The sequence below is a fragment of the Macaca fascicularis genome, chromosome 7, assembly GCF_037993035.2.
Source record: "Macaca fascicularis isolate 582-1 chromosome 7, T2T-MFA8v1.1".
Classification (NCBI taxonomy): domain Eukaryota; kingdom Metazoa; phylum Chordata; class Mammalia; order Primates; family Cercopithecidae; genus Macaca; species Macaca fascicularis.
The window spans coordinates 77,123,111-77,147,283 of record NC_088381.1 but is presented as its reverse complement, the minus strand read 5'-3'; the positions used below and the strand labels follow the sequence as shown (position 1 = coordinate 77,147,283).

Here is a 24,173-nt window from a genome sequence, read left to right as displayed (position 1 = left end):
GCACTTTGGGAGGCTGAGGTGGGCAGATCACCTGAGATTTTCAACATGGTGAAACCCCATCTCTAATAAAAATACAAAAATTAGCCTGGTGTGGTGGCACGTGCCTGTAATCCCAGCTACTCGGGAGGCTGAAACAGGAGAACTGCTTGAACCCGGGAGGGAGAGGTTGCAGTGAGCCAAGATCGCGCCACTGCACTCCAGCCTGGGCAACAGAGTGAGACTCTGTCTCAAAACAAAACAAAACAAAAAACAAAACAAAACAAAACAAAAAAAACCCTCACTTGTAAGCAGGCAGAAGGTGCTGTTGGGATTCCCATGCTCTGCCCGTGTCTTTCCTTCTCCAGCCATGGTGAATCCCAAAATATGCCTCCATTCCTCTGGATTAAACACGTGTGGGGCTGACGGTGAGTGAGGCTAGAGTGCCTGTCCCAGTCGAAAGGCATGTGTAGTGTTGTTCTAAGGCAGCTACATCAGCCTGGGAGAGGGGGTGTCTCAGGCCTGGTCAGGACTGGTCAAGCCAGTGGTCAGCCTGGGACGAGAGGGAAGGAAGATGCCACAGGAGGTGACGCATCAGACTTGTTTGACAGTTGTTTCCTAGGATTGGCCCAACAGAGACAGGATAAAAAGAAGTAGAGAGCCCTCAAGTGAAACAAGTCCCAGGGGTGTGTACATATATGGGAACAACCTGATGTGGGGAGCGCAGGCTTCACCGTGCATTTGGCAAGAAAGTTCAACATTATGTGCAAAGTGATCTCCTGATTGCGTTTTAAAAATTAAAAGTTCCTATTGTGAATATTTATTGCAGCACTATTCACGATAGCAAAGACTTGGAATCAACCCAAATATCCATCAGTGACAGATTGGATTAAGAAAATGTGGCACATATACACCATGGAATACTATGCAGCCATCAAAAAGGATGAGTTTGTGTCCTTTGTAGGGACATGGATGCAGCTGGAAACCATCATTCTTAGCAAACTATCACAAGAACAGAAAACCAAACACCGCATGTTCTCACTCATAGGTGGGAACTGAACAATGAGATCACTTGGACGCAGGAAGGGGAACATCACACACCGGGGCCTATCATGGGGAGGGGGGCGGGGGGAGGGATTGCATTGGGAGTTATACCTGATGTAAATGACGAGTTGATGGGTGCAGCACACCAACATGGCACAAGTATACATATGTAACAAACCTGCACGTTATGCACATGTACCCTACAACTTAAAGTATAATAATAATAAATAAATTAAACAATAAATAAATAAATAAAAGGAAATTTGAATGCTTTTAGTAGAAAAAAAAAATTAAAAGTTCCCAGCATGTGGAAGGTATTTGCTAAGAATTCAGTGAATGGTTGACCTAGGGGTGCCTGGATGACCACGGCACTTGTGTTTTTATAGCAGAACAATGGGCAGCGCCGTGCCTTCCCTCTCACATGGGCAAAGATCAGCAAGTGATCTGGGCCAGGCAGTGCCCACATCAGGAATAAGAAGCCGAAGAGCCCAGAGGAAGGCCCCTCTCACCGCATCTTCCATTACCCCAAGACGTGTCTTGCCCGATTTCCTTTCCGATCCACGTTTCTGAGGCGAACAGCTATGAAAAGTAGCATGTTTATCTTTGCTTGGGAGATGGTGGCACGTTGTGTATTAACTGCACAGCATTTGTGAAAGTTTTCAGAGCTCTTGGGGAAACCGAGAATGAGAGGAGACAGAAGCAGGGAGAGGGGCTCCTGAAGCCCAGTGGAGTTCACAGAAGGAATTCCCGGGAGATGGGCAAGGGCGGGGAGCAGGGCAGGGGCGGGGAGAAAATGAGAGCAGGAAGCGGCACTTGTCCCAAGTTTTGGTCCTTGGGGCCTCGGCATCCTGCTTGGGCCCAACACTGGCATCTCCCATTTGAGGGACTGACAGCGTGGCGGACCCTCAACTAGCACAGATAACAAATGAAGTAACAAATGGGACAAAGGAGGGGCGCACGCGGCGCTGGACTCGAGAAGAGCGCCTGGCAGGGCACAAATCCCACAGAGGAAGAGACCTTCTGCGCTTTCTGAGACCTCACCTTCCCCTTACCCAGGGGCAGGAAGGTCTCCTCGGGCCTCCTCAGAATGCTGGGTGCCTCCCCACCTGTCGTCTACCGCCCTTTGGAGGTTCTGGAGAACGGCCCGCCCCGACGAGCCGAAGGCTGCGGGGCGGGACGCGAGTCTCAGCCTCTGGGACACACAGCTGGTGCGTCCCGCGCCTCAAGTGCGCGCTCCAGGAAGTCCGGAGCCGGGAGGATCCGGGCTCGCGGTCCCGCCCTACGTCTGGCGAGGTCGGGAGAAAAAAGGGTCAGATCGTCCGCTTGAGGGCCCAGAAGCCCACCGGGCGGCAGTACAGACTTTCCCGAAATGTCTCTGTCTCCGCGCTGCGAGCGCGCAGGAACCCAGGGTCGCCGGGGTCGCCGTGGCTTGGCTGAACGTCCAAAGCCAGGCGAGGGCGGGGGTCTCAGTCCAGCTATGCGAGCCCTTCTCTAGTGGTGCCAGCTCCTACGCCGGGCTCCCGGGCCGGCGGGAGGCGCGTGTGCCTGTCTGTGTGTGCAGGGGACATTCGGCTTCCCTGTAGCCCATGCAGAGCCCCCGCCCTCCGCTCCGGCCCGGGAACCCCTCCCCCAGCTCAGAGATCCCTGCGCGCCCCCTGCCCACTTTGCCAAGGCGAGAAAGCGGCCGTGCCGGAGACAAAGAAACTCCTGCCTCCCTCCACTCTCGGCCCCTCCGCCCGCCGGAGACACTCCCCGGCGCCCTCCCTCGACCCCGGCGACACTGCGCTTGGACACGCCAGGCAGGGGGGCAGGGTGGGCGAGCCGGCTTCCCGACGCGGGCCAGCTGGGGGCTTCCCGTGAGCCCCGCCCGGGGACACCCCACGGCAGCCGCGCCCCCACCCTCCTCTCCCCAAACCGTCCCGGGCCCCTGTCACCGCTACCTTCTGCCAAGCCGTCTCTATCTCTCCAGCGGAGCTACGGAGTGGGGTGGGGGCGCGGCGCACACAAAGAGGGTCGGAGGGTGGAGAGTAGGGAAGGAGGGAGAGATCCCGCCAGGTCTCGTGGCACGGGCCTGGGCGCAGCTATTTACCCGATTTCTTCTTCGATCTCTGAGATGTCTGCGAAGATGAGGAAGACCACGAGCAGCGTGAGCGCGGCCAGCATCCAGCTCCGGAACTGCAGCTGCATGGTGGGTTCGCGTCCGCCGGGACCCACGCGGGCCGGCGCGAGGAGCAGGGGCGGGAGGGCGCAGCGGCGGACGCCGGAGCCTCCGCGCGCCGCGCGCAGCTGGGCAGATACCCTGCGCTCGGGGCGAGTCCGGGCCGGCGGCGGCAGCGGCAGCGGCAGCGGCAGCGACAGGCAGGGGTTGCTCAGGCGCGGCGAGCCCGCTCGCTCCCTTTCGGCTCCCGCCTGCCCCTCCCTCCCTCCTCTCCCTTCCCCCGCCCCGCGCCCGGCTCCGCGCGCAGTTTGACAGCTTTGCTCCGCGCCTCTGCTCGCCTCCTCCCACCAACTCCAGCGTCCAGACCTGCTAGCCTTTGCTTCTCCCGCCTGGCTTTATTCAGCTCCCGAGGGCGCGGGGATGCAGCCGGAGGCTGCCACTCCTGGCCTAGAGAGGCTGGGCTCTGGCCACCGCGAACGACCGGGTACTGAGCTGAGCCCAGGGAAGTGCGCGCACCGCCCGGCGCACCCCTCAGGCTGGCAAACGCCCCCCTTCGCCCGCTCTTTGTCCAGCTCCCTCGCCTCCTCGCAAAGTTTTCTCAACACAAAGACTAACACCTGAGGACAGCCTCCAGCGCGCGGCGGGAAGGCGGTTTCAGCCAGGCAGATGTTTCAGCAGTTGATGAATTAGGAGGGGAGGTGGAGGAAGGGGAGGAGAGAAGAAATATCCAAGACAGGCCAACTTCGGTGAAGATGCTGACTACAGTTTGTGGGCGAGGCTCTCTCGAGAAACCACTCCCTCCAGGTGCTTATCTTGGTCTCCATTTATAGACCCGATGCTAGGTCCGGAGAGCTCTCCGAGCTGCCCCTAGGTCACGAAATCCTGGCTGGAACCCTCGGCTAGAACCCCAGTGGGAGACTTAGCTCCTGTCTTCCCTCCGCCCTCGCGGTACTGACGCCGGGTGGCCTTCATCTCCTCAGTTCTTGGACTCTCAATAACCCCAAAATCAATAACCCTGGGAGTCCTATCTTGATCAAAATGCCTTCTAGAAAAATATGGCTCTCACAAGGGGTAATGTCCCCCACTCTTCCTAAATATTTTACACTTTCACAGCCTTAGACAGTTTAAGTCAAATTACATTTCACACCAACCATTAGCCAGGGATGGGAAGGGACCCATTAAGTTTTACTGGAATTAGATAATTACCTTTTATTTTCTTTGCACTAATTGGAACAATTCCTGAAATTAAGAAATGTAACTTTCCAGAAATGATCATCTGGTTTATGAAAGGGTCCTTGGGGTTTCAGTGTGGGGAGGAGGAGTCCTGTTGGAGAAGCTATATGGAATGTCCTAAGTGCTGGAAACCACAACCCAGTGAATGGGAGGGGCGGGTTGGCCTTGTTCCCTGGACCACTCAGAGGAGTTTGGGGAGGAGCTGGCAGCAGCCAAGTCCCTTCATGGCGCCCCCGGGGATGTAAGAGGGCCTTCTGATTTCCCACCAAAGCACCGCTTGTGCCCAGAGCACTTCTGCCTCTTCGTGTGTACGGAGGAGCAGGAGGGAGGCTTCCAAGCCAGGGGCTACTGCACTTGTTGACCCTGGGAGCCAGGACAGGCTCTCCCTGCAGGAGGAGCTCCCATCACCCAGCCTGGAGAGCAGATTAGGGAAGCAGCACAGCGGCAAGGGAGAGCTCTGCATCACCTCCTTTGAGGAGTGCCAGAAGCAGATGTCTTTTATCCAGAGGAAGAGTGGACTAATTCCCGCCTCAGCGCTTCATTTCCTTCCCATCCCTTGGCAAAGTCAGTGCACCCCTGCTCCTTTTACAGTAAGCACTTCGAAAATACCACGTATTTTTCTTGGGGTAAGGTTTTTCTGATGTCGAGAACAAGGTTGGACGTCACTCTCCCTGTCTGTTGGAGGCAGGGATGAGATGTCAAAGGAGGGTTTCCCATCAGTGTGACTGGCACGGGGTCTAACCTTCCTTATTTCAAGTTTTCAGAAAGCCAAGATCTTTCCCTTTGTCTTGCTGGAAGGGTGGTTTAGGAGGTGTGGAGTGGTTTTTGTCACCATTTTGCCTTGTTTTTCTGAAGGGAATGGTTGGGATACCTGAATAGGGAGAGGAAAGTACAGGATGCTCGTGGTGTGCTGCTCAATATTTGAATTGCTCCTCTATTCACTCCAACTTGCAGCAATATTTAACCTACCTTGTACCAGGCTCTGTGCTAGGGACTAGAGACACCAAGTGGAGAGAGACGCCTCGGGTTTCCTGCCCTCTAGTGGCTCACTGTTCAAAAGGAAGACAGACATTCAAGTGTCTAATTATGATAGGGGATTTGAGCTACAGTAGAGCTAAGGTCTCCTGGCTCACTTATAATTGATTAATAAGATCCCCCAAAAGAGCAAGAAGAAGCTGACTGACCTCTCTCTCCTATGTTCTCTGCTTCTCTACCTACTACACTCTTACCATGCAGAACATCATGGAAGTGTTGCCGTGATCCTAAATTCACCAGGTCAGGTCAACCTCATTGCTGCAAGCATGATTACAACAGAGTCTATTTCCATTTCCTGTTAGGTGATCCACGATTACAGCAGAATCTATTTCTGTTTCCTGTTAGATGGCCCATGTTCTCATCCCAGGCTCAGTTTTCCTCCTTTTCACCCACCAGAGAAGAGTCATATGAGTGGACAGGAAACAGTGGAACCTTTGTTGAATGGTTTGATTCCATATAGAGAAATCCCTGTAATCAGACCCACAGAGCAATGTCTCGCAAGTATACCTGCTCAGAAGTAGAGCTAGCTTCCTCACGTAGATGCTGTCCTTGCAATGAGAGTCTCTGAAGAGGGATTTTTCTTGAAGGGTGATGGGGGACCCTTGTGATCATTGACTATAGAATACCTGCTGTCTGTGATCACTTAGGTTTGGGTCTTGTTGGGCCAGCTCCTTTAACAAGTGATCTGTGTATATCCACCACCCATTGCTGCCTCTGCAAAATGAGTTTGTTCCTGGAATCTGGAAAGAGGAAGACTGATGAGATTGGCAGAGAATGTCAGACTGGTGATGTGAACTGCCACATGGGCACATGCTTGGCTTGGCCACCCTGACCCCTCCCCTCCTGCCTGCCCCTCTGTTTAAGTAAGTCTCTTTTCCTGCCTTGGATTTTCCAAGAAGCCAGAAGGTCCCATAGTCATCACTTCTGTAGACTAAGTCATTGAATGTTTGGGTTAAAATGAGGGAGTGGTGGCAAATTAAAAGCCATTACCACCCATTAACATTTTAACTCAAATTGATTGAGTATATAAGCTATTCAGGCAACTGGTAAGGCCCTGGGCCATTTGTAGTAATGAGGGACAGAGGGCCAAGAGGCTTTTCAGAAGCTCAAAGGAGCCCAACAGGGTCACACGTGGACACCCCTTCCTTGTGTCTGACACTGGCTGAGGGCATGTTTGTCCTTCTAGCTGCAATCTTGAGAATGGGGAACCGCCCGAAGCCTGAATTCGTGGAAACTCTAAAACTGTATCTACCATTTACACATAGGGCAAAACTCCCCCTCTCCACCCCAGCTATGCAGAGTTTTCACCTGAGCCACTTCTTGGGAGTGGTAAGGTCAGTATTGATAATAACTTGTCCAAGTGACTGGCTGGAAATGGGGGCAAGTCAGATGGGGGAGGGAATAAGGGGGAGTGGAGCTAACATTTGTGAGCGCACACAAGTTCAAGGCACTGACCTGGGCTATTTCTCTTATTTAATCCTGGCAATCCTTTCATATAGATATCATTATCTCCCTTTTACATTTGAGGAAACTGAGACTCAAAGAAGCTGAATTCCTACCCTGACCCCTGCAACATGTGGGACTGTGGGATGGCCAATATCCTCTTCTGCACTTGGGGCAATTCTAAATAGATTCGTAAACAGGCATCTTCTTTAATTCTGACTGTGTGCCCTTAGTTCTGGTATGTCAGGATTCTGGGAACAAATCTGTCTTCACTCACTGCACACCCTTCATCATTTGTGAGACTATAATCATAAATCTCTGTTTTCATCTTTCCACATGGAAAAAAACTAGTTCTTTCAATCAATTCAGATTAAAAAAAACTTTAAGAATAAATAACAACAATCTCATTCAAAATTCTGACCTAACACCTTTGAACTCGCTCCAAGAGCAATTTAGAATGTGAAATAACTACAAAGTGGTAATGGTCTTGCTTTCTCATCATCTCTGAAGGAGGAACTCTGTGTGTGTTGGGGCTGGGTAGGATGGGAGGGTGATGTCAACAGGTAGAATATCATAGTCGGGATAGATTCATTGACTATTGTGTTTCTGCACTGCTAATAAATGAGAGAACTTGCCTTATCTTGAGAAATTTACATTAAATTTGAGTATTCTCACAAATGCAACATTTTCCCCTTTAAAATCAGACTCAGAGTGGTAAGAATATTGAAAAGTTAACGGGCACATTTGCATTCCATTTGTAACTTTTTTAAAATAGCAAAATTATAGTTTAGCCAAGGAAAGAAAAGAAATGTACTCAGGCAATTGCTGTAAATATTTCCAAGATTATCAGCAAGCGATCTTGGGAGGGGTGTGAGAATGAGCTCCACAGTGAGCTAGAAGTGGTAACAGGCAGGGGGATGGTTCAAATTTATTTATTTTTTTTTCTGGGATTTTAACAAACTCTTCAGTTGGGATTCAAGGCAGTATTGAACCAAAGCATGAAGTCAGGTACCAGACGGCAGAGAAGAACAAAAAGGAATGTCGACTCACGATTGTCACCAGGGCTTCGAGGAATGATCACTGTGATCTCGAGTCAGACTTCCTGGCTTGCCCAACTTCTTGGCTTGCCCACCTTTGCCCAGAGTCCAGCATGGCCCCTTCCTTGTAGGCATCTGAGGAAACTGGCCCGTGTTGTCCATCCCTGGCTCTCAGTCTTGTGCTACTTCTGTTAACCTTAGTTTGGATCACGAACCTCTGCATTCTCAGAGCTGGAAGGGTTGGTGGAGATGGTGCTTTCCCACTCATTCATTCACTTGACAAGCATTGCTTCGTTGCCTCTTACATGTCTGGAATTATGCTGGAGGGCTGGGATGTGGCAGCAAATGGGGTAGACGCAGCTCCTCCCCTGGTAGAGCTTGGAGTCCAGTGGTATTTTCCAGATGAAGAATGCTGTGACTGAGAGACCAAGAGACTTGCCCACAGTCCCACCACTTGTTTCAGAGCTGAGAACAGATTCTAGCTCTCCTGCCTCCTAGCTGAGTTCCGTTCTAGTTCTCCTTCATACATAATATTTTATCTCATGTTTGTGATACTTCAATGAGATTGGAAACTGCGAAGGGATGGGGACTTTTATTCCTCTCTGGCCCCACATTATCTAGGAGGAAAGAACCCCAGTCAATACCTGTTCCCATAATGGTCAATTTCAAACCATCATCGTCACGTCACTGAAGGCAGAGTTAGGAAAAGATGTGAACCGCCCAGCATGACACAGTATTCCTACCATATTCATACAAGAAACAAGATAACTTCAATAACATAGATCATGGTCAAGGGTGGAAAATGAAATTAGGAAGTGATGAGTTCTGAGTATTTATTGCCTTTGTTTTTGATATGATTTATTGAACTTCAAGTTGATATATTTCCATTTTTAATAATGACTGTATTGAACAGCCAGCACGAGCCACCTCCAGGACAAAACTAGGGACCAGTGGCAACAGGAGGTCACCACAGTCACAATACCTTTGTGAGCATGCCAGGTGAAATACTGTTGCTAAAGTAAACTCCAAGCGGGATAGTCCCCAAAGGCATGGCAGCATTCATCAGGATGTCGACCGGCTGGGATGTTGGCACCAAACACTGGACAGAGGAAGGAGACTCTTGGTGCCAAGTCAGTTTCTTGTAAAATGTTCCTTTGGGAATCCTCTTCCACTTCTCCCCTGCCTCAAATGCAGTCTGCGTGGTTATACATCCTCTCTTCCCAGTCCTCAGATCAGATTTGACAGAGCAGACTAGGGAAAACTGGGAGCGGGAGGGTGATCAAGAGACCAGTTTGGCTGCATGAGTATACTAGTTTGGATTGGATTTGGCTGCAAGGGACAATAAACCCCAAATGCCAGTGACTTATTTGAAACAGAAGTTTATTTCTTCTTCATGTGCCAGTCGTCCAGCAGGCAGCCAACACTGGTTTTGCTGTGGTTAGTCTGCAAAGTCCCCAGGGATTCTGATCCTTTCAGCTTCCTCTCCACCATCTCCAAGACGAGACTCTTTCCTCCTGGCCCATCAAATCCAGGTTCCAAGCAATAGAATGGAAGCAGAGATAAAAAGGAAGAAACAGGAAAGTTCCTGACACCTCCAGCGGATGCTCCCATTTACACCCCTCTGTCAGGACCCTGTCCTGTGTCCCCCCTAGCTGCAAGGGACACAGGGAACAAATCCTTATTCTGAGCTTCTGTGTGCTCAGCTGAGACTCAGTTTTGGAAGAAGGGAGGGAAGGGGGCGGGCGGGGGTGCAGGGTTTGGGACAGCCAGTAGCATCTGCCGCAGTAAGAATGGAAAAGCCCATCATAGGATTTTTCTCTCCCATCTTCAGCTCTACAGGCAAGTCCTCACGGCCCTGTCTTATGCTTGGGTGGAGCAAGGACTTGCCAAAAGTCACTCACCATTAATGACCGAGTTTGTGAGCAGCAAAGCTGTTTCTGGAGCTGAGCTTCATAACGCTGCATCTTCCTATTTCTTAGCATCTTACTCGGCTACATTGATTTCTTTGTTTTCACTCCGGGGAGGCAATATAATGGTTTAGTGCAATGCTTCGGAAACTATTTGTGGCAAAGGACTGAATTTTTTTCTCCTTAAATCTCCAATTGATTTCAGAGCGAGTATCCTACTGCCTGACTGGTATTCAGTTCACACTAGTTGCCCCTCGCCAACCATGCAAGTTGTATGCCCCCATACCCTTCATCACTAAGAGTCAGCAATTATGTGCATCGCAATGTGAAGCTGCCACAAAGGCGTCTAAATGCTTGTCCTCAATTCCTATAATTATCTCAGCATTGACCAGTAATGTACAGTTCATGGATCAGTACTGGTCCCTGGACCACACTTGAGTAGTTCTGGTTTAGAGTTGATTTTGAGATCACACCTATCAGGGCTCAGAATTCATCTTTATCTTTCGCTATTTGTGTGATCCTGGTCTGTTTTAGTTCCTTGATGTTAAATGGGGACAATAATAATACTTAATTCACAGATTTTAGTAAGAATAAACTAAGTTAATGTGTCTAAAGCACTTAGTAGAATGTTAGCATAAAGTAAGTGCTCATTTCATAGATAACTTTATTATTTATGATAATGCAAAAATAGAAAGACAAATATATATTTATTTATAAAACAGCAATTATCTCGAGGTAGTAAAATTTGCATTGATCTTGATTTTTCTTCATACTTTTCTCTTTTATACATTTTCTACAATGATCATAAATTACTCTGTAATCAGGAAAAAAGTTATTAAAATTTGTTATGCCTGTTTTCCCTGCACTGAGGTTTTTTTTTTTTTTGGCCAGAGCTTAATATTCTTTCTCAATAAACAAACATAAGCACACATATTTAGTAAAATTGGTTTTGCAGACAATTTTCAACCTTTCTTTGATGTTTTGTAAGCATCTACCTAATACTCATATCGCAATTTTCAGGGGAGGAAAACAGGTTGCAACGCATTCCCCGGCTGGGCCGAAAACCTTGGAGAAGCTTCAGGGCTCCTTTCTTACATCCTCTTCACCTGGTGACGACCTCCTCATCACCCAACCTGGACATCTCTGTTCATAGCTAAGAATCACAGCAAACCCCTAGCTTTTGGAGCGAGGGGGTGATTCCAAGAAAAGGCACAGTGGCTTCACATCCACATGGTGCCCCAGTCTCACCAGCAAACACAGGCAGAGGGGGCTGTGTCCCAGGCTACCTCACCATCGCTCAGACACCCGTGCTGGTGATTTTGTGCAGGAAGCAGCACAGAGGATACATTAACACCGGGGAGGGGCAAACAAGTATGAGGATCATAATAAAGAGACCTTTCCTTTCCAAATCTCAACAAATAAAGTCCTTGGTGAGGTCTTCCAGTCATCCTGCACTGCTCAGCTCTCTGTGAGAAGAATTATCTTCACCTTGAATGCAGCAGCGTGGAGACTACTACATATTTTGGAATAACTTTTTTTCTTTGCTAGGAGAGAATTTATTGAGATAAAAAAGACAACAGTAATTTAAGTTTCCTTGGACGGCTTCTTAGAGATTTGTAAAATCCAAATGGTCTCAAACTCTTCCAAACTCTAAGAGGGCATTCTAACTACTTAATATTTATTAGTGTTAACATTTGTTTGGAAAGACTATCTTTATGGCCTAGTAGAATTGCATACTTTTGTGTTACAAATATTCCTTAGGGTACATTGAAATCCCAGATATAACTGAGGCTTAGAGTAAATGTTTACTAACAGGGAGATAATTTTGGCAATTCTATATAGGGATCCATAACTGTGTATCTGCCTCTGTGTCAACAAGTTATAATATGGTAATAGCTATGATTTATTCACTTCCAAATCCTTGGGCAGTAACAGAACCCTCCATTATATCCTTGATCCAATGGAGAAAATACAGTCCATTTTGGAGATTTCTGGAAATTCACTGAGATGACAAGAGGGCAATGCATTGCTCTTACGGTCTGAAAGCAGTTCAGTAAATTTCCCTAAGTGGCCCTGGGAAAAGCCATGGCCTCAAGCTATCTGACATCACTGGGAGGTAGACTGGGCTCATCCCAGCAACCCCCTAAGTTACTCACACACTGAGTCAGAGAAATGCATGTGACTTTCCCAGTGTAGCAGAGCATGGGCTGGAGGGAGATCAGGAAGGCCAGCTTGAGCTTCTAGTTTTCTTCCCAAGGGAAAAGTCCTGGGGTTTAGAGGAGGAAAGTCTCCAGAGGTGGTTATCATACCCCTCTAAATCCCCATAAGATCAACCAAACTCTCTCAGTTTTACTGGAGGGCCCCACAGGCTCAAGTTCATCAGTTTTTGGCTGTATGGGGAGAGTTCAGGAATGCAGAATCAGTGACAGATACCCTGGAGGACTTTCTCAACCGAAGTCCTTCTCTTTCCCTTTTTTTGGTCTGTGTGAATAATCCACATTTGGGCCAGCAATGATACGTTTGAGAATACTGCATTTATGTTGCAGTTTTTAAGGTATAAGGGACTTCATCTGGCATGAGGACCTCCCACATTTTCTAACATTGTCATTCTACCTTTCCAACTGGATTGCTAGCTTCCTGGCTCTTGTGTATGTTATAAAGTTCTTATTTTCTGTAGTGCAGCTCATTTCAAAAGATAATATTCACTTGTGTCTCAAGGCCTAGCAAAAGGAAACCCATCCTCTCCTTCCCTTCTTTCCCTCTGGTTTCCAGCCTCTAGGAGGAACAGACTCCTCCCTGCAGGATGAGTGCCCGCAGCTCAGACCACAGCTGGCCTCTGGCAGAGGTGTGCCAACAAAGGAAGAAAACAAAAGCCAAGCTGCATTCATTTCAAGCTCGATTAGGGACATGCATTGGGTGAGGAAATCAATGGGGAAGATGAAGCTGGCAGGAAAATAACTTCTTTTTCTCAGTCTCTACAATGGAATTGACCACAAATAATGGTAGGGCAGAAATCACTAAGCAACACCCATTTTAAAAATAGAGAAATTTAAAAATCACATCCAATAAGCATTTTTGGGGTCATTTCCAAAGCATAGCTTAAAAAAAGATAACTGCCACTTTGTTCTTTTCTTCTTTACATGGCAAAATACCAGCCAGGACCCAGGATTACAGTACCCAGCCAGCCTTTGTGAACATCAGATGCTTTGTGTGAGGTACGAATTGTTGTTCTGAGGTTTGCTGCAGCCATTTGAAAGGATACTCTTAAGTATCAATAATATTGATGATTCATCATAATTTGCCAGAGAATAGAAAAACATTTTATAGTTTTGCTTTCAGAAGCCAGTAAAGAGAGAGCTTCCTTAGGGAATGTTTAACCACTCAAAAGTCCTCCTCATGCCCTGACCAATACAATATAAAAGGTATTTTGAGAAAAGATATGAATAGAAGTATAGTTTGGATGTTTGTAAATAGTCTCAACAGAATCACTTCTTACTCTGTTTTCATGCAACTTTTAAATCTATGGGAAGTTCCACAGAAGGAAAATTTTTTTTTCTCTCTTTCTTTGTTTCTCTATATCGATCATTTGCTTTCTTTTATATGGTTAATCTTGGCTGTCTTCATTTTCACGGATTGGGTAGGTTTTCCCCTGCTGTTGTTGTCCTGCTGTAATAGCGGAGGGGGGCCACCAGGTGGCACTGTGCTAGACGAGGGGCCCCGGAAAGATAGCGGACTTGGTCTGAGCCAGTGCCAGGTAAATCCTGGGGCAGGGAGGGGTCAAAGGAGAAAGTGAGAGAATGAGAATAGGAATTGGGAGAGGTTACAACCGACTGGAGGACAAGAATCTTGCCTTTTGTTTATCGACTAACCCGAACTCCTGGAAACCAGTTTCAATCACCATGTAATTGGAACTGAGATGAAAAGTGGGCATGTTGTCTGTGGAAATCAGTATTCAAGGCAAACAAATTGAGGGGAGATGCACCTGGATCATCAAAAATTGGTTGGAAAATCCAGGTAATCTCTGCAGATGGGTCCTTTCATTAATGCTCCTAGCCTTGGTGAAGAAATTAAATTTGAGCAGTTCTTCCAATAATCAATAATGAAAATCAGTAGCAGATTGACACCTTGCATGATCAGCGAAAATTAATAATACATTGATACTTTGCACTATCCCTGATTTGGGCACAACCAGAGTAGGTGTGCATTTTTAGCTGTTTACATTTAAAAGTTAAAAAATATAAATTATCTCCACTTTGCCCAGTTATCCTTATATAGTATAAAATTAGACCAACTGTCTTTCTCTTAATGCCCCCCCATCTACTCTCCAAAGGAAGGTATATAAAACAGCAAATCCACTCTCTTGGGGGAGGAGGAGGAGGGTTACATTAACACAGCATTTGTATTCATGAAGTCTGCACCAAACATCAGGTAGTTATTAAATATCTTCCCCTTATGTGCCCAGCACTATGGTAGTTAAGAAATAGAAGCCGTAACTTTCCCTCAGAGTTTTTGCAAAAGATCCCTTATTCAATTATGGGGTGATGCTTGTCACATGTTGCACAGATATAGCTGCACCTAACCCCTCATTAACTTAATGGATTCCTATAGTCAGTTCTCCAGGGATGTGGAGTTGAAGCTGCTGAGATTCACAGAAAGTGTGGGTGTATTTATAAATGCATCTCCCATTACTCCTAGGTTCTCAAAAGGAGAGAGCTCTGTTCCCATAGCAGGTAAGGAGAAAGTGAACACTGTAGCAAGAAGCTGTCATCATTTGTTCATTCAGTTATGCTTTTTATGACACCTGGTTTTGCATCCCAAGAAGAGAAAGTCTGTTCATTTTTGTGTTCTTTGTCCATCTTGGAGTACCTGATGGCCCACTTTATATGACTTTTTATGTAGTAAGGACTGACTGCTTTACTACACAAGGTCACTTGTAGGAGCCAATTGGCTTTGCTTAGGAAATGCTTTTGCTTCATGATCAGAGGCAACAATTCTACTTTTTAAAAATTACCAATTGTTTCTTAAGAATAAGTCATGGATTATAAATTCATAGCTCACATGTAATCTGAGTCACAAAAATATTTTGTTGGCCCAGCAATGTGTTTAAAAATGTTTTTGGGTATGAAGGCCTTTAGTGGGCCATAGACATTCCAGTTCTTGACAGGGTCCCCACTTTTTGGTGATTTATATCTAGTCTGACTCACATATGAGAGGTTTTCAAAATGTTCATGAAAAATGCATATTATGAAAAAAACTATGCATGGATTTCAAAAATTTGTTGCACAAAAATAAACTCACACTAACTTGTTATAACGTATCTGAACAAGATCTAGATTGAGGCGCTAAGAAAGAAGACCTCAGTTTGAAAAGAGCCCCTTTCAAAGCAACATAAATTCTACTAAAATTGTAGCAAGAGCAAGCATCAAATTTATAGTGAAGCTTGGATGGAAGTATGGTAAAATAACTGATGCTTTACAAAGATTTTATGAAGCTGATGCCCCCAAAGAAATCAGTTTACAAATGAATAACATGTTTTGAAGATGAAGCCTGCAGCAGCAGATCATCCACATCAATTTTTAAGGAAAAAAGTCAATCTTGTTCGTGTCCTAATTGAAGTGGACCAATGATTAACAGCCAACACCAAAGACATCTCAGTTGGCTCAGCTTACACAATTCTGACTGAAAAATTAAAGTTGAGCTAACTTTCTACTCAATGGATGCCAAGATCATTGCACCCAGATCAGCTGCAGACCAGAGCACAGTTTTCAATGGAAATTTTAAACAAGTGGGATCAAGATCTGGAAGCATTTCTTTGAAGAATTGTAGCAGGAGATGGAACATGGCTTTACCAGCATAATCTTGAAGACAAAGCACAACCAAAGCAATGGCTACCATGAGAAGGAAGTGGTCCCATTAAAGCCAAACATGGATCAGCCAAGAGTGAAGGTCCTGGCAACAGTTTTTTGGGATGCTTAAGTCATTTTGCTTGCTGTCTCTTTGGAGAGCTAAAGAATGATAACATCTGCTTATATGAGAGTGTTTTGAGAAAGTTAGCCACAGCTTTAGCCTAAAAACCACTGGGAAAGTTTCACCAGAGAGTCTTTCTTCACCACAAAAATTCTCCTGCTCACTCCTCATCAAACAAGGGCAATTTTATGATAATTTCAATGGGAAATCATTAGGAATTCACTTTTATAGTGCTGATCTAGCTCCTTCTGAATTCTTTTTGTTTCCTAATCCTAAAAAAATCTGTAAAGGGCACCCATTTTTCTTTAGTGAATAATATAGGAAATATTGCATTAACAGGTTAAATTCCAAGGACCCTACATTGTTTAGAGATGGACTAAATGGCTAGTATTATCACCTACAAAATTGTCTTGACCTTCATGGAGATTATGTTGAGAAATAAAGTATATTATCTCCTCCTCCTCCTCCTCCTCCTCCTCCTCCTCCTCCTCCTCCTCCTCCTCCTCCTCCTCCTCCTCCTCTTCTTCTTCTTCTTCTTCTTCTTCTTCTTCTTCTTCTTCTTCTTCTTCTTCTTCTTCCTCCTCCTCCTCCTTCTTCTTCTTCCTTCTCCTCTTCTTATTCTTTCTTCTTTCTAGAGACAGGGTCTTGCTATGTTTCCCAGGCTGGTTTCAAACTCCTGGGCTCAAGCAATCTTCCTGCTTCAGGCTCCTGAGTAGCTGGGAATACAGATGCATGCCACTATACCTGGCTTCTATTTTTATCTTTCAGTTCCATTTTTTCCATGAATGTTTTGAAGACCCCTCACACTTGTGATCTCTGCCTGGCTCCAGAGGCATCTTGGAAATGGATCAGCATAAAACCCACATATGTGCTTCATTAAGGATGGACCAGCACCTTCTCATATAACAGATCTAAAATAAATGCGGATAAATCCCATACACTGTTCACAGGATGGTAAATTGGAACGACTTCTCTTGAGGACAATTTGGTGATATAATAGAAGCCTTGTTATATGGGGTTCCCATTATGTAGGGTGAATTGATAGTAAGAATGGAATATACAGACCCACCAGAAGGAGGCTGGCTTTTCCTGCACATAGGCATGCCCTGGAAACAGAAGTATGCTTTACCACTGGGAGGAATGGAGGGCTCTTGCCAATCTAACAAATTCTTTATTTGGAGATCAATTAAAAACATTTCATAAAGTAATAAGTCTTTAAAAAGAGCGTTGTCTTCAAATCAATTTCACTCATCTCTAGGAATTCTTTCCCAAGAAAATATGTAAATGAGTGTGGAAATGTTTAGATACAAGGATGTGCATAAGAGCATCACTTGTAGAAATAAAAACTGGAAAAAAATCTCATGCTCAGTAGTAGGACTTGGTGAATAAATCATGACAGTGATTCAATGGAATACTACACAGTCACTAACAATGATATACAGATGACTATTATGGATATAGAAAGTCATTTGCATTTTAGAAATTTGAAGAAGATTATAAAAGAGCACAATTCCACCTTTGCAAACATAAATATGCACATATTTAATGTGGTGGGCAGCCTGTAAGATGGTGCCCAATGACATCTGCCTCCTGGTATTCACAGCTTTATGTAATCTTTTTCCCTTGAATAATTTGTTTCTAACCAATAGAATTTTGCCACATTGAGGAAATGTCAACTCCATGATAAGGTTACAGATTTGGTGACTTCCATATTGCTCTGAGACTCCCTCTATTGTCTTCTTGGCTTGCTCACTTTGATGAAGCAGCTTCCACATGGAAAAGGCCCTCATGGCAAGGAAAGGAGGGTGGCTTGCAGCCAACAGCCATTGAAAATGAGGTTCCAGTTCAACAACCCACAGAGGGGAACTGAATCCTGCTCATAATCACTGAGTGAGCTTGGAGAGGGATCCTTCCCTAACTGAGCATTCAGACGAGACTCCAGCCCAGGGCAGTACTTTGATTGCAGCCTTACAAGAGGCTGTAAAGAAAATAACCCAATTTATTAATGCCAGATTTCTCACTCACTACGAGATAATGTGCGTGTTGTTTGAAGCTGCTAAGTAGGTGGTAATTTGATACATGGTAAGAGAGAATTGACACCCAGGTCAAGAGGTCTGGATACCACAAAATATTGGATGTCATTATGTCTGGAAGACGTAAATGTAGAATTCTTAAAATGTATGGGGGCTATGGATCATTTACATATGGTACTGGCAGGCTTTTATATTTTATTCTGATGAAAAAATTGAGATTTTGACATTGTCATTGAATAAACGGAAGGGTGACTTAACAGTTTACAATTTATTTGGCTGATTTCATATTCTTATGACAGAGCTATCATGTCTTCAAGACACACTATATTTACGATGGTAGTGGGGGGTTGTGATTTGAGGTGACTTTAATTCTCATTTTTTTTTTCTTTTTCTTTGGCGCAGGTTGGGTTCTCTAGAGATAGACACTGAGACAAAGGAAGTATGGGTTACAAGATGTTTATTAGCTATCAACACCTGTGGAAAGGAGGGAGCAGAAGCAGCATTGAGTGGAAGGAGATCAGCCTTTCTTACAGGGGAGAGCCACCTCTGAACATCTTAGTGTTGCTAGTGCCCCTAACTCCTCGCCTTAGAAAATGGTATCTCCTTTGAGTCTTTCTTAGCACGTCTGTTGAACATTGGAACATCTGTTGTATCTTCTGGCTGTACATGATATATTTACTCCAGAATACCTACTTCGCAGAGCCTTTTAATCCCTTCCTGCAGCATCTGCCGTGGCTATTCTGGTATTTCAACTTCACTTCGCATGAACTATCACTTGTTCCATGTTTCTAGGGTCCATCATAGTAGCAAGTTTGCATCATTTCCCAGACTTCTTGACAAGGTATATGTTGGGAGAGAGCTCCCAAATCAATATACTCTGACTGAGCCATGTTCTCACCCCGTTGATTAAACACCCATGGTCACTGATTAAACACCCCGCCTCCTGCTAGCACCTGCTGGCTAAAGCTTTCAGCCTGTTCGGGATATAGCTCCCTTCCTCCTATATCAGGTCCACAGACTGGTTATGTTGTGACTTAGCCCTGCTACAGGCCTAACGGCCAGGAGAGGAGGCAGGGGCAAATCCTGAAAGGGGAATATGTTGTCTAATGGGGAAGCAGCTTCTGCATTGAACCTTAGACCTTCGTAGGGAGGGTTAGGACTTTTTTTTTTTTTTTTTCCAGACATGGAGAATTCAGAGGAATCTGGGAATTCAGAATTCCAGAGGCATCTGCCTAGGTATTCTCATCCCAAAAATGTGGGCCTCATTTTTCCCTTTCCAGGACCCTGACTTTGGCATAACAGAGCTGTCTTGGTTGAGGACTGAACTTCTCTGGAGTTTGTCTGCTCTTACTATGAAGTCCTGAGCCTGGGCCTCAGCTTTCTCTGTCCTCCCACTGCAGGAGATGAAAGACTCTTTGTTAGATGCCAAGAAGGTCCTCTGGCTTTCATACTTGCCTTTCAATTGTAGCTTTTCAGGAACGTTTTCTAGAATATCAGTGGTGTTTAACAATAGCCTTTCAAGTCATTATCCTTGTAGTTACCATCCCGTAGTCCCACTCCAGTACATACTTATGGTCAATTGCTCCATCAAATGTATTGTCTTCCATTGTCGTGCCATCCCAGCTCATCAAAGCTGAGAGTTTTAACAACTGGACTGCTACCTCATGCCGGAGGCTGTCCATGCTCCACGTACCACCAGTGATGGGGTCCTCATTGCCAGCTGGCAGCCAGGGCTCCTCCTCAGAAACTCCAGCTTGCTTTCTTGAACCACCCCCAGTACCAATTATCCTAGGTTGCATTCTCTGAAAGCAGATGGGATTTTTATGGGTACCAACACCAGTGAGAGGAAGGGAGAGGCAGCAGATTTGGGCAAAGAAAGCAGTAAAGCTTGAGTGCAGGCTTGATAAAGTCTTTGCCCAGCCCGGGGAGCTCTGGAGCATGCATGGCCCAAACAAATTGTCCCCTGTTGGACAGAAATAGCCAGGCCTATCTGTGATGAGTCACGGGATGTAGGCTTCCCTGGGAAGGTCATGCTCATTGCTGAGCAGCTCTCGGAGCTGAAAGATCTGACAGCTGAAGCCATCAGCCCACGGCACCCCCAGCAACTGGAAAAACCAGTCTTTTTTTGAATGGGAATCTGGGTGGGGCATCATCATGTTCACCACACTGCTGAAATGTAATTCCTCATTTTGCACCACAATGTCCATGTGTTACTTTTCTAACTGAATTAGTAAAGAAAGAAAATAAGACAGAATTTATTATTTTATTTCGGGGTGGAATTCAAATCAGATAACCCCCCACCTCCACTCTTTTTTTTGAGACAGAGTCTTGCTCTGTCACCCAGACTGGTGTATAGTGGTGCAATCTTAGCTCACTGCAGCCTCCTCCTGGGCTCAGGCAACCCTCCCACCTCAGCCTCCCAAGTAGCCAAGTAGCTGTGACTACAGGTGTGCACCACTAGACCCGACTAATTTTTGTTTTTTTTTTTTTTTTTTTTTTTTTTTGTAGAGGCAAGGTTTCGCCATGTTTCCTAGGCTGGTCTTAAACTTTTGAGCTCAAGAGATCTGCCCATCTCAGCCTCCTTTCAAAGTGCTGGGATTGTAGGTGTGAGCCACTGTGCCCGGCCCAGATCACCCTTTCTTAGTTTGATTATTTGCTTTGTGAGAATACTGATTTGGTGGTAATTTCTAGCGTGTGTGGGAGCACGTGTGACCAGGATTCCAAGCATCAGGTTACAAAGGGTAAATTCAGTCAAACCAGTTGATGAGTAGATCATTCTAACATCTCTGCAGAAACCACTGCTGTCTTTCAGCCTCTCTTGGGTTGATTAAATCAAGTGCATCTCATGTCACGCAGGAAGGATTCAGATCTAATAGCCAATCTATGGTCTGGTCCCTGGTAGGTAGTGACATCTTATGTCCTTAGGGAAGACAGTGAGTGACAGGCAGCTCGGTACCCCATCCCAGAGTAGTGCTCACTTGCCCATGTTGTGATTATTTTTGGAGTTATCTTTTTTGGCTGGCTTAGATTCATGGAGCCATTGGAGCCAATCCCTTTACACAAACACTGGTTTATTAACCTGGGGCAATCAAAGGGAAAGGGTGTCAATCTTCCTTCTCCCTGTTATCACGTTGAAACTTCTTTTTCTGTGAAAGTGCTTATGGAAGGAAATTAGCAGAAGGCGTTTGCTTTTGAAGATACAAAGACCAGCCTGGGGCCTCCCCCTGCCTCTGCCTAATGACATCTCTTTTCCAGTAAGAGAAAAGTCACCTCCTGAAAAGAGGCTTTGCGGTGTAACTCGGGAATTTAGTTTTTTTCTAATAAGTGTCAGAAAACAAATCCAGAGAAAAGAAGAACTTGAACAATTGTGGAATGTCCGTCTGGGGGAGGAAACAGAGCACAGGACTTGGTGACAGTCAGCCTCAGGGTAAATGGGTTTCAATGCCCTACTAGTCTGAGAACTTGGTCAAGTCATAGAAACTCTCTGAGATTGAGTTTCTTCCTGTAAACAGCCAAGACCCTGGCAGTGGTGCAGTCCTCTGTCCCCTTTCATAGTAAATGTCCTTGAATGGGATGCCAATTCCCTGTCTCTACTTCCTCATCCTTTATGCTCATTCTCCCTCAATTGCTTCCAAACAGTTTCGTCCCCACCACGCCTCTGAAAGTGGCTTCCTTTGTTTTACCAGTAGCCTTTGTCTTGCCAGCCAAAGAGTCCATTGTCTATCTCTGAGTCTCCTCATACCTTCTGTAGCTGCATGCTCTCTCTGACAATGCTATCTTGGGAATTCAAAGCTTTCAATGCCGTATGATGAAGACTTTCACATTGAGACCTTCCTCTCCAACCTCACGCCTGAGTCTCAGTCTCAGGTGTGCAACTGCCTGCCTCACACTTCCATGAAAATGTGTCATCCTCACCTCAAACATAACTCTCGTTTTTGTTTTTTATTTTCTGTCTGTGCTGGATGGTCTGCTGGCAACTCAACACCATTCTTCCTTTTGTGCTCTGCCCCCAATCACAGGGGCTGGGCATTTGTCAATTATATTCCCCAGAACCCCTGCCTATGGGTTTCCAGTTTAGATCCCACCAGTGAGCAACATCTGTGTGAGATTTGGAGGGAGGAAAATAAGCAGAAGCCAAATAATTGTTCCTCCTGGACCTTAGGCAATGAGGGGGTGGCCTCCAGCCTTTTTCTATGAATCATCTACCTCCGAAGCTGAAATTATTGCAAGAAGTTTTCTGAATTTCCTGCAACTTCCTACCTTTTTGAAAGCTGGAGATGAACCAAGCTAGCAGAGGCACCCTCCCATGACCTGTGTTTTCCCCCTACCACTCCTTTTATGGGTTTTAAAGCACTTATTACCTTAAATGCTTTCCTGCCTAAAATACCTAAAATTGCTTCACTTCTGATATATCGTCTAAATCACCGCTCTTCAAATATTACCATGAATCAGAAATGGAAGAAATGGGAGGCATGCTAAAGCAGGTTGCTGGGTCCGCTCAAGTTTCTGACTCAGTAGTTCTGGGGCGGGGCTGGGTAATTCTCATCCTGCTGCCCTGGGGGACACACTTGGGGAACCACTAGTCTAAACCTCAGTTAATGGTGCCACTATTTATGCAGTTTCTTAGGTCAAAACACCCAAGAGTCATCCTTGATTCTCTCTTTCATTCATGGTCATGACCAGGATCTTGGATATCTAGATGAAGAAATGGGATTTTAGACAGTTTCTATGACTTGCACAAGGTCTCATACTGGTAGGTGGCATTTAAACCCATTTAGCTCTGAGGCTGACTGTTATAAAATCCTGTCCTTTCTTTCCTCTCCCCTGATAGATTCTTTACCATTTTTCAATTGGGAAAATGAGTTGTATGTGCATGTTTTCCTCAATGAAGGCTGAAGAGGAGTCTCCAGTTGACAGAAGTTAAGAGTTTAAGAAATGAAGGGCTAGTATGGCAAGGTCATCCAGGAGAGGAGGGCATTTGACTTGAGAAGAGTGATGCAATTGCTGAGCAGGGTGGGGTGCTTGTGTGAGATGTGAGGTTACAATGTCAAGTGACTCTAGTGTGCACAGCTGTGGGATTTTTCTTTAGTAACATTGACATGGGCTATGGTAGCTTTGGGATAAAGTCCTAGGAGGGGAATTGCTAAATCAGGGATCATGTCCATTTTATGTTTTGGTGTGGCAGTTGCCAAAGAGCTATGCCAGTATACTCTTCTGTCAAAATGTTTGTCCTCACTTGCTAATATGATGTAGTATCAAACTTGTGGATCTGCCATCTGCTAGGTAGAAATTATTTCGTTATGCATGAGAGTGCACATCTTTTCCTGTGCTGCTTCTGTGAACTGGCTATTCATGATGGGACTACTTAGGAATCTCAGAATAGTCAGGTTAAAGGGAAATGCATTTTGTCCAAACCACTGAGCAAAAATACAGATATTAAGAAGGTCATAATACCCTGGGGCCAGAACTCAATCACTGGGATCAGGTGTGACTTTTTGGAAAGTGAGGCTTCCTCTGTCCTTGCTAAAAAATTTTGACTGAGGCCATCACTGTCCTTAGAAACATGCCTTTTCCACACAGGTGGTAGGTGCCATCCACCCGGAGACCTATACCCAGATTCCCAATTTCCACCACTGTAATCCCATGGCTAATCACAAGTGAAATTGTGCTTATGGCATAGTCCTAGGGAAACACTGAAAAGGAAGGAAAAGCAATGAATAAAAATGAAATGATAAAATAAATCCTTTTGCTTATAGGTTTAGTGGGAACTATGCATCAGAATTAGGCATTTGGCAGCATAGAAATGATACTAATGAATGCAAAAACTATGAATCATGTATTTTTAACCTACTGTACAACTCCTCAAGAGAAAATAAGACTGCTAAGTCTATTAAATTTGTCTAAGCTGAGATCCATGGTGCATGCAGGTACACACACTCACACATGCATCACACACGCCCCCCCCAACACACACACTGTACTCTTCCAAATGTTTAACCTCAGGTGTGAAAGAAATCTTTCGGATTTTTTTTAGGGTGGGATTATATATAGGTTCTGTTGAAAGGGGACTTAGGAATTACTCTAAGTTCTTACTTGGAGAGGTGCACATGGTGCTGATGAAGAGAGAATACAGGGCATTGGGATAAGTTGCCAGTGCAGGTGCAAAGGGAATTGTTCTGAGGGTATGGATGTGGCTAGAGGAACCCAGGCCTCCCTGAGATATGGCAATGTCTTCGTGTGTGACTGGATGTATGTTTTATGTTTAGGACTCCTGGGAGCGAGAATTGGAGCACCACCCAGCACGTGCAGTGGAGTCCCACGAGGTGGGTGGTTTTTAAAT

At 45.6% G+C, this 24,173-nt stretch overlaps 1 protein-coding gene across 2 annotated transcripts in view; it reads right to left on the bottom strand.

The window, feature by feature from the left end:
• The window catches only part of ST8SIA2 (ST8 alpha-N-acetyl-neuraminide alpha-2,8-sialyltransferase 2), a 76,113-nt gene extending 72,722 nt beyond the window's left edge, over positions 1–3,391 (bottom strand). For both annotated transcript variants that reach the window (XM_005560552.5, XM_065548476.2), the window contains exon 1: positions 3,110–3,391. In XM_005560552.5, the coding sequence (XP_005560609.1) occupies positions 3,110–3,207 (98 nt within the window). In that variant the 5' untranslated portion in view covers positions 3,208–3,391. The remainder of the gene's footprint in view (positions 1–3,109) is intronic.
• Positions 3,392–24,173: the final 20,782 nt, after the last annotated feature.